Here is a 13,656-nt window from a genome sequence, read left to right as displayed (position 1 = left end):
AAGGATATATTCGTGGTAGGCCTTATGTATGACTTTCAAATTTGAAATAGGCCGTACTTTTAAATTTCAAATGAGCGGGACCGCATATGGGAAGATGCCCCATGGATGCCTATGTGATGGTATCCCACAGGACTAGATCAACATGATGCTTATGGATGCTTTATGTTGATAGTCATCTGCAAGAGCATGGCTACTAAAGGTTCCATGTATAGGCCACTGATATGCAAAATGTTAATGATTTCTATACAGCAGTTAGATGGGATGTAAACGAAAACGATAACGGAAATGGAGGGACTGGTTAGCTACATCATTAAGTGCAAGACACTTGTATTTGAGATAAACTCGATAACCTACCATACATACATGAAAACTAACTCAATTTTAGAATTTACATAGAACATATCCCATATACACTAATAGTAAATATATATGCCATAAAATCCAATAGGTGCTCATAAAACCATAACCTAGCTTAACAAAGGTGGGACTTTTAATAAACAGAAAAATTTGAGGCCGGAGTTGGTGATGGGACTCGCTTTCATATTCTTTGTATCGCCCTACACTACGGGCATATGGGTGACGCCTCTAGAGATTTGAACACAGGTGAGACTAGTGGGTGACGCCTCTAGAGATTTGAACACTGGTGAGACTACTGCGAATTGATTCCAAATACCAAAAGTCCAAAGACCGAAGTACATACACTAAAAATATATAAGTGACAACCACAACACATTGTTAAAATAAGCTAATTACTCCTGCATGAGGAGTTGGCTAAAAAAAGAGTGTCACTTAAATAAGTGTTGAGGGTTGACTGTTAGAGTGTTGAGTAAAGTCGAGTTAAGTGATAGACAAATTTTAGTGTGTGGTTTCATGTCAAGATATTTTAGGTAAGTCGCTAGTAGAAAAGGTTTAAACACCCTTCACCGGGTCCATTCAAAGAATCAAGTTTTTTGTGTGATCAATAGAAGAGTCGCAGCTTGTGTGTTTTGTCTCCTCTACCTTTCCTACAAATTCATATCAGAGCGAGGAAAAACATATTAGCAATAGTCTCTGTGAGATGATAAATATATTTTTTTCTCGTGGTTAGTGTTAATAACACAATTTGTAAGTTATACACAGGGCATTATAATGCACGGTGGTGTCTGTGAACACCACGTTAAAATGGGTAAACTTAACGCAATTTCAAAACACGTGGTTCCATGGATTTTTAAAGTGTTAAAGCATTAACACTCTGCTCCAGATCGTGCAAGGCGTTAGTCGTGTCCCATCATCACTAGAAGCACGTTAATAGAGCAATTGACATATTCTTCAGAAATTGTGAAGTCAATGTTCACTTGCCTTATGTGTGTTGAGAGGTCTTTTAAAACATTTGAAGGTCTTTGTTATATGTTATGAGGAATATGTTTTTGTTAAATAGAGTATATTATTGAGGATATATTTTTTTAAGTATTTTTTTAATATTATTTGGAATTTTTAATTTTATTTTGAAAGGAGTATTTTAAAAGGATATTTTTTTAAATAAAATAATTTGTATAAAGTTTTTTTTATAAAAATTAATTAAAAAAAAGAGTTTGTGAAAAGGTTTTTTGAAGAGAATTTTTTTGGAGAAAGATGGTGTTCTCACATTAGCCTTCGTTCCCATTGTTTAGAGAGAAAGATTATGATGCGTGCGCTTTTAAGATGACGACCATGTTGCAGACTCATGATGTTTCAGATTATGTCCAGTTTGGGTTTTCATAACCTAAGGATGAAGCAGCAGAACAAGCTTTCAATAATGCAGAGAGAGAACAATGGAAGAAAGACAAGAAGAAGACTACACAAGCATTGCAGCTTATCCAACAGGGAGTGGACCAAGCAGTGTTTGAGAAGATTATGATCTCATCTTCAATAAGGGAAGCATGGGATATTTTGGCAAAAAATTATAAAGGTATAACCAAAGTCAATATTGTTAAGTTGCATAATACTAGGAGAGATTTTGAAACTTTGCAGACGAAGGAGACATAAGACATCGATTGTTTCATGAATTAGGTCATAATTGTCATAAATTAGTTAAAGATTTATGCTGAAGAAATTAAAGATCAAATAGTGGTTGAGAAGGTCCTTAGATATTTTTCTACCAAATTTGATGTTGTGGTAGCGCTGATAGAAGAAACCAAGGATTTGGCATCATTTATAGTTGATGAGTTGATTGGATCACTTCTATCACATGAGGCAAGGATAGACAGAAATAAGGATTCCACTTTAGAGACTGCTTTCAAAGTCAGGTTTCTATTTCAAGAGACAAAGGTCGAGGCCAAAGTATATCGAAAGGTAGAGGAGGAGGTAGAAGTTATGGCAGTGAGATAGATGGCTGAGAAGAACATATTATGTTCCTAGCCTTAAACATAATTTGATAAGTGTTAGTCAATTGGCACAAAAATGATACAAAGTTATCTTTCAAGGTCAATAATGTGTTATATATGACAAGCCTCCAAGCAAGCAGTTGATAGCAAAGGTACAGATGACGAGGAATAAACTCTTTCCTCTAATTATGAATTGCAGTGATCACGATAGTTCTTTTACAATTGCATGTTCTAATGATTATTGGTTATGGAACTTTTGATTTGGACACTTGCACTTTTCTGGTTTTAGATTGTTGCAGTAAGAATATATGGTCAAATGATTAGCTCTCATGAAAGAACCTGCTAGTACTTATGAGTGTTGCATCTTAGGAAAGAAACACCATGAAATTTTTCCAAAGGGAATTGCATACAGAGCAAAGAAGCCTCGTGAGCTAGTGCATACAAACTTGTGTGGACCTATGAGAACACAGTCGATTGCTGGAAGTTGTTACTTCCTCACGTTCATTGATGGATATAGTAGAAAGACTTGGGTTTACTTCTTAAAGAAAAAGTCTGAAACTTTTGCAAAGTTCAAAGAATTCAAAGCCTTAGTAGAGAACCAAAGTGATTGACAAATCAAGGTATTGAGGTTAAATCATGGTGGAGAATATGATTCAAAGACATTCCATGATTACTATAAACAACATGGAATCAAAAGAAAATTTACAACCAAATACACACCGCAGCAGAATGGTGTAGCAGAGAGAAAGAACAAAAGCATTATGAATATTGAAAGAAGCATGTTGAAAGGAAGAAACTTGTTTAATGAGTATTGGGAAGAAGCAACTACATGTGCTATTTATGTGATCAATAGATCTCCTACAAAGAGTGTGATGAACAGAGTACCAAAACAAGCATGATCAAGTATATCTTGCAGCGTATCTCATCTCGGAGTGTTTGGATGTGTAGCTTATGCACATGTGCCTAAGGAGTGAAAAGGAAAATTGGATGATAAAAGTGTAAAATGCATATTTACTGGTTACAATGAGCAGTCAAAAGCTTACAAGTTGTAGAAATATGTCACAAAGAAGACCATAATTAGAAGAGATGTGTTCAAAGAACAAGAGTCATGGAATTGAACTGTAGACAAAACAGTTAATGCACAAGTGCCACTAATGGAAGAAGATGATGTAGCAAAAAAGTAGGAGCAAGAATCACAGGTGAAGAAACCAAATAGAGACACACCAACAAGGACTCCAAGATTTTTAGAGAAGCATGGATCTTCAAGCAGATCAATAGATGGAGATCCTGCCAGTAATCAATCAGGTGATGAATCAAACAATGGTAAGATAAATATGACAAGTTTGAAATATATTTATGATGATTTGGATGTTAGTTCAAATTTTGCATTGTTGTCATTCCAACCTTTGGAAAATCATATATGAAAATTGGATGCAAGCCATGGATGAAGAAATTGAAGCTATTGAAAAGAATGATACATGGGAATTGGTTGATTCGTCAAAGGACAAAAAGCTCATTGGTGTAAAGTGGGTGTACAAGACAAAGTTCAATGAAAAAGGTGAAATTGATAGATTTAAAGCTAGACTTGTAGCAAAAGGATTCTCGCAGCAACCGAGAATCGATATTTAAGAAATGTTTGCTCCAGTAGCCATGTTGAATATTGTAGGAGGATTTCTAGCCACAACAACTCTGAACATGAAAATTTAGGGGCGAATCTTCGCCCTTGGGCTAAATTAAGGGGTTTTATATTTTTATTGGGCGAATATTTTGTATCATAGTACATTGTTACAAATCGCCTCAAATTTATTTTATAAAAAAATTAGGTATGGAGGTTATCCCACCTTATTTTAAGGGAGAGGGTTAAAAAAGTAAATGTATCCCTTGAAATTAGAAGTTACAATCTTCCATTTGCTCTCATTTTCAAGAAAATGTATTTATGATAGTTATAAATAAAAATATAAATACAGTGGAGGTATGGTAAATAAATAAAATCTCTTTTTATACTTACTCCAAAGGTATGGTAAATAAATAAAATTACAAATAAACTAGAGGTATGGTAAATAAATAAAACCTCCTTTTATATTTAGTCCATAACCCTCTTTATATTTAAGAAGGCTCAAAAAACGAGGTTTCATTTAAGTGAATTCTATGGGCCAAATACCATATTTATAAAAGAGGTATGGTAAATTAATAAAAATATAAATAAACGAGAGGTATGGTAAATAAATAAAACATTTTTTTTTTATATTTACTCAATATGTCGCCTTATATTTATGAACATGCAAGCGTGTAAATAAACAAAAATAAAAATAAAGTGGAGGTATGCTAAATAAATAAAACCTCTTTTTATACTTCAAAGGTATGCTAAATAAATAAAAAGATAAATAAACTATAGGTATGGTAAATAAATAAAACCTCTTATATATTTAGTCCATAACCCTTTTCTATTTAAGAAGTCTCAAAAAAGAGGTTTTATTTAATTGAATCATATGGGCCAAATACCATATTTATGAAAGAGGTATGGTAAAATAATAAAAATATAACTAAACGAGAGGTATGGTAAATAAATAAAACATTTTTTATATTTACTCCATAAGCCACCTTATATTTACGAACACTCAATTTTTTTTTTTTATTTAGGTGAAGCCTATGGGCCAAATACCATGGGTCAAATTATTATTAATACCATGCAAAAAAACATTATTAACCATAATATTAATATTAATAAAAATAAAGATGGCACATGGTATGTTGGAAATAACACTGAGAGGGGGGGAGTGGTGAATCAATATTAGCAAATTAATAACTTTTTCATTTCCATACTTAGATTCATGTATGCTACTTTAGTTAAGGGAACCTACGTGTACACGCAACTGTGTCTAATGCAGCTAGCGTATATCCAGTAAACTTATGATTCAATTAATCCATTAAATGTTGATATTTAATTAGAGCATCAGAACTTCATTAACCATATGAACAGTAAACAAATGCAGTAAAACAAAATAGATCATCACACACAAGAATCACACATGAACACCATGATGTAAAGTGGAAACCCAATGTGGGTGAAAACCACCTGCTGCAATTCGTCTCTATCTTCTTTTAATAAGAAACTTATTTTTACAATATTTCTATATTGGTGCAGCCTTATACCAGTACGCAGGCTTCTACCTGCAGAAGGTTACAACCTCCTCTCGTTCTCTAGCTTCTCCTAGAAGGGAGCTACAACCTCCTTAGCTCTTGTAGTAGCTGATGTACTAGTACATAAGTGCCGACCTACAGAAGGCTACAACCTTCTCTTTCTTCCTCCAGGTACCACGTTTCATAAATTTTCAGACTAGATACTCTTGAAGAACAACACCATAATCTTAAGGCCACGTTTCATCCAATTTTCATACTGGATCCATCAATATCATTGAAGCACACAATCAATCAACACTAGCATCATCAATCTCTGAATCACCCAATACTGAATCACAGGAACCTTGTCAACAAACTGTAGTCAACAGAACACAGTGCAGAACACAGAATTATGCAACAATGTTCAGATCTAACTGTATCATCAAAAATCATGCATCCGAGTGCATACGCTACTTGGAAGAGCCGAACCAGCGTGTATACGCAACTTCACCAAAGTGAACCAGTGTATATGTCATCAATTACTTACTTATCACTTCGCTGCACTTCCTGACTTCAGACATACCTAGATCATTACATATACAAGGATAATACGTGTGTTAGCAACTAGATCTAGTCCATCAGATCACATAAAGATAAATCATTGTGATCCTGATCCATTATTAGATCTTATCCATCAACACTGAAGCTAAACACAATCAACCAATCTGAATATGCAGAGTATTAACACCAGTAACCAGTCACCAGAACTCATCAACAACCAGAACCACCTGTAACTTCAAACATCATAGATCATATGGTATACGCTACTTAGATGTATCTAACCTGTTTATGTACGTGCTTTTATCAAAGTCAACCAGCGTATACATCTCTAAATATTCATTCATGATTTGCATCTATTTCAAACTTAAGTTATACTCATATTAGAACACTACATGCGTCAGTATACAGATCTAGCATAAGCACGATCAAACCATATAGAGATGATTCATTCCAAACCATTTGATCCCTATATATCCTTAGATCTTGTTCTCCATCAACCAGTGAGATTCCTCCTTAGCTCAGATCAAGCAAAGCATCATGAACCCATAACCTGCATACCGGATCTCATACTTCATTAGATATTCAAGACTTTCTGAATGCCCTTGCCTAATGATCTTCTCCTCCTTTTATAGTCTTACGCCTTACTCAGTGCCATGGTCCAAAACCACTGAGAACCAATACCTTGGACCAAATACCTGGGGTCAACACGTCGGACAAGATACCTAGGACCAATAACATGGATCACAATACCATGGTCCAAATACCACGAACCAAAACCCAATGTATGCACCTTCCCTTGCATGAAAGTGCATGTATACGTATACGCCCCTTTTTTCGGCTAATCGCGTGTATACATGACTTTATCAAAGGGAACCTGCGTATTTCTCTTTTTCTTCATTCTGTGAGCCTGAACTGTGATCTGTTATCTTAGTAAGTTGCCATCAAAGAAAACACCTGTATCATAATGCCAACATCGTATTGACACGTGATATTCACATGGAATGCAGCCTATTTAAAGGGGGGGAATTAAAATAGCATAGATCCATCTTTACTTTGGATCAAATATCATGATATGCAAACTAACATAGAGCGAAAAATATTTGATCCCTGTCGAGGCTTGGTAGATCAAAAGTAGAAATGGATCTTGTAATTTAATGTCACTTAAACATTTTAACTTGGTTAAAATAAAAAAATAAAATAAAAATAAATTATTAATTTATTAATTTTTATAAATTACTAATAGTAGTTTTTAAGCTCCGGGTTTATGATAACCCATGGTAATACCATGGTATTCATGTCAGCATAGACTATTTAAAGGAGAAATTCTATCAGCTTAGATCCGTCTTAATTCTGGGTCTACCAAGTGCTGGGAGGGATAAATAGATTTCATCCCTCTAAGAGTGGTAGATGTGGAGTTAAAATGGAAATAGGTTGGTTTTTATGATAATGAAGATATTAAATAGACTTAGGAAATTATATTGAAAAAAAATCTTAAGGTGAATGGTTAAAGCTACATTTAGTCATTTCACAAAATTTAGTAAAAAATATAGATATCTCCATTAATATTGGTTTTTCTGATTTAAAAAAAAAAATTAAAACAATGAATTCTTAACTCTTTCCGCATCACCCTCGCAGAAGAGAGATAGTTGCTTCCCAGATTTCCCACCATTTTTCAAACATTCTCAATATGATATCTTCATGAAAAAGTTAAGGTACTGATCTTGGATTAGTTGTTTGAGAAATATGCTGGTTTGTACAACCTTTCATCTTCTCTTCTATTCTTAGTTTGTCATAATAATCTATATGGGTTGGGTGACTGCACCATATTTCCCTAAAAGGCAGAGATTGTGCACCAAAAGGGAAATTAATCCACATGTTACAACACTGTTAAAAATGGTATGAAGGTAGTGAATTATGCTAAGAAGAAATTTAGATTGGGAGAGACGTAATTAAATTTTATTATTTAATTTAAGATTTCCAAATCTACATTTATATATTTATATATTGATTGGAAAGCTTCTGACAAAGGTCACTTCTTTCCCGTAGATCCCCTTCAGGCCTTTGGGATACATACTACTTCATTATATTAGATAGTTGGGGTTTGCTACTTGTTGACGTGTTGGGGTAAACAAACATGATGTGTTCTTTTAATCTCGTAGTGGGAGTCTATGGAATAAGAAAGAAATTTGATAGCTTGGCAAAAGTGGTAGCTTGACAAAAGTGGTAGAGAAAACATTAATCTTTCCTACCATGACAAACATGGCCACTAAAACTTGCAACATTGTTTGTAGGAAGTGAAAATTATGTTTCTTTTTTCCAAACATGTATGTTAGATATTACAGTTTAATGAATATGTTTTAATATTATCATATATGGTTTCATACTTTAACAAAAAATTCGCCAAGACTTCACAATGTTTTATTATTTAGTGAAAGATTTTCCAATATCTTACAAGATTTTATAATTCAGTGAAAGCTTTGCCATGACTTTACAAGATAATATAATTTGGTGAGATATTCGCCAAATATATATATGTGTGTGTGTGTGTGATAAAATATCCTCCCATTTTTCCTATGTATCATGGGGATTCACCCACTTATTATACATATAAATTTAGGGTGGTTCTTAAAATTTTCCCTGACTCATAACAAGTGGAGATATATCACATGGATTTGAAATCAACCTTCTTGAGACTTCAATGGAATTCTAGAAGAACAAATTTATGTGCAACAACCTCCAACGTATGAAGTGGAAGGTAACGAAGATAAACTTTATAGGTTGAAGAAAGCGCTCTATGGACTAAAGAAAGAGCCTAGAGCTTGGTATAGAAGAATTGACAACTATGTGATCAAGAATGGATTTTGTAGAAGTAACATCGAACCTACCTTGTACACAAAGTTAAATGAGCATGGAAAGATTTTGGTTGTTTTCTTATATGTTTATGACATGATTTTTACAGGTGATTTTGAGTTAGATGAATTTAAGGCAGCGATGATGAAAGAATTTGAGATCACAGATCTTGGTCTCATGAAATATTTTCTTGGCATAGACGCTGAACAATCTGCAAAATGAATTTTTATTTGTCAAAATAAATATGCCAAAGATTTGCTGAAAATATTAGGGATGGAAAATTTCAAACCTATCCCTACACCAGTTGCAACAGGTACAAAGTTAAGTAAGGATGATGAAGGATCATATGTCAATCCAACTCTATTCAAAAGATTGGTTGACAACCTCATGTATCTCATAATTACAAGACTAGATATCGTCCAAGGAGTGAGTTTGATTTCCAGATTTATGGAGACTCCAAAAGACACACATTGGAGTGCATGAAAAAGAATACGTAGCAGGAACTAGAGATTGTGGCATAATGTATGCAAGCACAACAAAAAAGGATTTTATTGGATATGTAGATAGTCATTTTGCAGGTAATTTGAATGATAGGAAGAACACTTTCAGTTATCTCTTTCATCTCGGTTCAACTGTGATTTCATGGGCATCTAAGAAGCAACCCATTGTGACACTTTCATCAACAGAAAAGAATATGTAGCAACAACATCAACACCATGTCAATCAATGTGGTTAAGAAGAGTATTTGATTGACTCAAGCAGAAACAATAAGGATCAACAACAATATATTGTGAAAACACCTCACTGATTGCAGTATCCAAGAATAATGTGTTTCATCAGAAGAGCAAACATATTGATACTAGATATCACTTTATTAGAGAACTTGTGAGCAATGGAGAAGTTCACTTGAAGCCTTGTAAATCTAGTGATCAATTGGCTGATATATTTATTAAGTCATTAGCTAAAGATGTTTTTGAGTTTCATAGAAGAAGCTTGGGTGTTGTTAGCCTAGCTGAGACATAGACCAGCAGGAATGTTTGAGTTTTCATGACTCATGTTTTAGTTTGGCGGTCATAATTAAGGGGGAGTGTTAAAATAAGCTAATTACTCTCGCATGAGGAGTTGGCTAAAATTAGAGTCAGTGAACTAAGTGTTGAGGGTTGACTGTTGGAGTGTTGAGTGAAGTCGAATTAAGTGATAGACGACTTTTAGTGTGTTGTTGCATATCAAGATATTTGATGCGAGTAGCCAGTCGAAAAGGTTTAAATACACTTCACCTGGTTCTTTGTAAGAATCAAACTTTTTGTTTGATCAATAGAAGAACTGCAACTCATGGATTTTGTGTGTGAATTTGTGTTTTGTCTCCTCTACCTTTCCGACACACATTGTGTGGAATTTAATCTTATGAGGTCATAGTTTCAAATCTATCACGCAACGGTTAAAGATGGGAGACTTTTTTAGGGAATTAGCATCTAGCTAAGACGCAAATTATTCTTTCATCCAAAATTGATGCTGGCACCAACCAAGCCCAACCCGGTTCAAAGAAAACAAAATTTACAACCACGACACTTCCATACAACATTGAGATTGGTGAGCTTGGTGTCATACAACATTGCGATTGGCCCATACCAAGCTCACATAGTTAAACAATAAAAATAAAAAAATTACAACCGAACAGCACACAAACACTACCAAATAAATTTAAACCTATGAGAAGACACAATAACGACCAGCGGTAACCATAAGTTTCAACTTCGATAGGCCGATCAGACAAGATACATATACACATACATGAGTATATGACATTGACAAACCTTGTCCACATTGTTAAGAGCTCCCTACATGGGCATAGTCATAGCACTGCAAGACATATTCAAACAGTCACCCAATTGGGTATTATACTCGTGTAGTATTGTCAGAAAAACGTATATTCAATAAATATATTTATTAAACGCTGCACTGAACGCGCGAACAGGGCAGGTGCACATAAGTGGGAAACAAAAATACAGAAAAACTATACATGAGGTGACAGGCAGGAAGAAGTATATACACAAATTTGAACTCTCTGCTGGTCCAGTGTAAATAGCCACTTGAGTATCACAAATCCCACCCGATGGGTATCAAATGGTGAGGGCTTAGTTAGTTCACTGTGGCATCCAGCCGCTAACTCCACAACTTCACTTCGGTTTGTTTTATTCTGAAATATTTTCCAAGTCAGCAATCCAGTTAATTTTAGCGATTCGAAGCAAGCCACTAAATTTAAAAAATTGCAACTTACAATGCCAGGCACTCTAGGTCATGTATTGGATAATAAAATTGTTAATAAAGGCACTGAGGAGATAAACCTGGATCTGTCACTCTGCTCTGCACAGGAAAGCACATTCATTTCGGTTTACATGTAGAAGACAAAAAGGCAATCAGATTGCAGAACTAAATTCTAATTGGCTCCTGCACTTTGTCTCCGAGATTTTTTGAACTTGAATGTGGATGTGGAATTAGACTCTGTCCCACAGATTTTGAGCTTGAACGTAGGTGTGGATTTACATCTTGGACAAGGCAATCATATTGCATATGTCGACCTGGTTCAGAGATATTTTTTCACCTTGAATGGATTTATACCATGAACAAGTGCTAAGGATTATCCAATAAAAAGAGAGGGAAGATGGGACAAGGATTGATAAAAGGCTTGTGAGAGATATGAGTGAGAGTGCCAGGGTCATGCATGGTAGGTTCCATTCAATATCATCATATCTGTAATTGTATGGCCCTCTCTTCATCCTCACTCTATAGCTACGTGACAGTTTGTAGAGAAGGTGTGGTTTTCCTGGTGTGGTTTATCAAGTGAAAGCTACTTAAACCAAAAAGGACCTGTATAAAATAATTACGCCGTAAGGCGTTCCCCTCTGAAATCAACTTTGCTCTCTGCCTACGTGTCATTATTGTGCACCATTAGATGATATGTTAGACGATTGAGCCATCTTGAGTCGTTGGATCAGGTGCAACTCCTTAACTGCCTGAGCAGCGCATCGGCTTCGTCTCCTTGGGTACTGTATCGACGGCGGGGAGAAGATGCTGGTGTACGAGTATATGCCCCAAGGGCCGCTGAGTCTGCATCTGTTTGAATGGGCAGCGGCCGGGCTGAGGCCGCTAGAATGGAAACAGAGGCTTAGCTTTGCTCTCGATGTCGCCCGCGGAGTTGAGTACCTGCACAGCCTTGCATGGACGAGCTTCATTCACAGAGATCTGAAGCCCTCTAATATCCTTCTGGGCGACGACATGTTGGCCAAGGTCTATAACTATGTTAGGATTAGACAGGTACTCTCATTTGTTTGTGGGTCGTTTTTCTGGATGGGAAATATGAGTTTTCCAAAAAAAAATACTTTCAATCGGTTTTTGATTGTGGAATCATCGGTATTATGTCTGGAATTTTCAGCAAATGCGCCAACAGGCTCATGAAAGTGGAGATTCTCCTGCCATACCTATAACAGTGAGGCAGTTAGAAGCTATTATTCGATTAAGCGAGTCCATTGCAAAGATGCAATTGTGAGTAGTCCCAGCATTATTTTGTAATTTTTCAATGTATGCATTATTGTTAATCAAAGTCAATCGATTTCCTTAGTCAGATTGCATCTGAAAAATTGAAAATATTGTTTTTAATGCAGGTCAAATGTAGCAACAGAGGAACATGTCACAGAAGCTTTGAGGCTTTTCAATGTTTCTACTATGGATGCTGCACGCTCTGGCATTGCTGAACAAATAAGTTTGACACCAGAAATGAGAAGTGAAATTCAGGTACGCGTCTCATCTAATCTAGCAAGTAAGAACAGCTATATTTGTGGATTCTTTCTTCAAACCAAAAGCCTGCTATGCTTGCGAACTATGTCATGGTCTTTGATTTGCAACAATAAAGAAAATTGATGGTTGCTCATGCTAGTGCCACATGCTTGTAACAGCAAGTTGAGACACAGATAAAGAGACGGATGGGAATCGGCATCAACGTATCTGAGAGGCGTCTGATTGATGATATGGTCAGAATGGGGTTGAATGAATCAACTGTAAGAATTACAACACTCATTATATTGCTGAGTTTCGGCAGTGACTATTTTATTATTATAATTTTCCAATGTCAGTACATGTTACTTCTATAATTAGTTTTGTTAGCTAGCTCAATATTGGAGTTATATTGCTTACCCGTAGATCATTTTATGGGTAGTTTGCGCAACAGGCAATGTATATCACGGGGAGAAATGGCTTTTGTCACCTATAGAACCTTGCTAATGATGTTGTTTACAGCCTCTCTTAAGTAATGATATGATAGGTTGTTTACAGCTTCTCTGAAGTAATGATATCATAGCCATGGTTTTCACCAAGTGGGCTGATTTGTTCATTTCAGGTTCGAAGAGCTCTCCTTATCATGCATCAAAGGGATGAAGTGGAATACAAGAGAGAAAGGCGTGTCATAGTTCGCAAAGTGTAAAGTTAAAGATGAGTGATCTGATACTGTTAGGACCCTAACAGAGGGCCGCGGCTAGGCAGTGCCAGTTTTGTGTAAAGTTTATTTTCTTCAACAGGCATCCTTCCAAAAGGCTTTTCTATAATGGTCTGGACACAAGAGGTAGTTTTATTATGATAAATATCGTGGTAAAGTCATGCTTACGAGGTCCCTCCTCCCAAATCAAGTCATGCTTACGAGATCCCTCCTCCCAAACCAAGTCATGCTTACGAGGTCCCTCCTCCGACTCTTACAAGGGTTCCCTACATTCCAGCTCCCACAGGAAAACCC

At 35.7% G+C, this 13,656-nt stretch overlaps 1 protein-coding gene across 1 annotated transcript; it reads left to right on the top strand.

Annotated features, from left to right (window-relative positions):
• Window positions 1–12,541: 12,541 nt before the first annotated feature.
• On the top strand, window positions 12,542–13,382 carry LOC149173080 (DNA replication licensing factor MCM5-like). The gene is made up of 3 exons (XM_089427876.1): window positions 12,542–12,665; window positions 12,827–12,928; window positions 13,267–13,382. Exons 1-3 carry the CDS (start codon window positions 12,597–12,599, stop codon window positions 13,348–13,350), a joined length of 255 nt encoding a protein of 84 aa, XP_089284002.1. The 5' UTR covers window positions 12,542–12,596; the 3' UTR covers window positions 13,351–13,382.
• Window positions 13,383–13,656: the final 274 nt, after the last annotated feature.

Source organism: Pinus tabuliformis, chromosome 4_2 (assembly GCF_031772625.1).
Source record: "Pinus tabuliformis cultivar Carrire ecotype Pingquan chromosome 4_2, CPIR1, whole genome shotgun sequence".
NCBI classification, from domain to species: domain Eukaryota; kingdom Viridiplantae; phylum Streptophyta; class Pinopsida; order Pinales; family Pinaceae; genus Pinus; species Pinus tabuliformis.
Note: the sequence above shows the minus strand (reverse complement) of the source record. Positions and strands in the feature narration are given on the sequence as shown.

Excerpts from the sequence above, each read along its gene's own strand:
- LOC149173080 (XM_089427876.1), top strand. The coding sequence starts at position 12,597 with ATGGATGCTGCACGCTCTGGCATTGCTGAACAAATAAGTTTGACACCA. Across the intron at positions 12,666-12,826 it reads AAATGAGAAGTGAAATTCAG|CAAGTTGAGACACAGATAAA; the intron begins GTACGCGTCTCA and ends TGCTTGTAACAG. Across the intron at positions 12,929-13,266 it reads TGGGGTTGAATGAATCAACT|GTTCGAAGAGCTCTCCTTAT; the intron begins GTAAGAATTACA and ends TGTTCATTTCAG.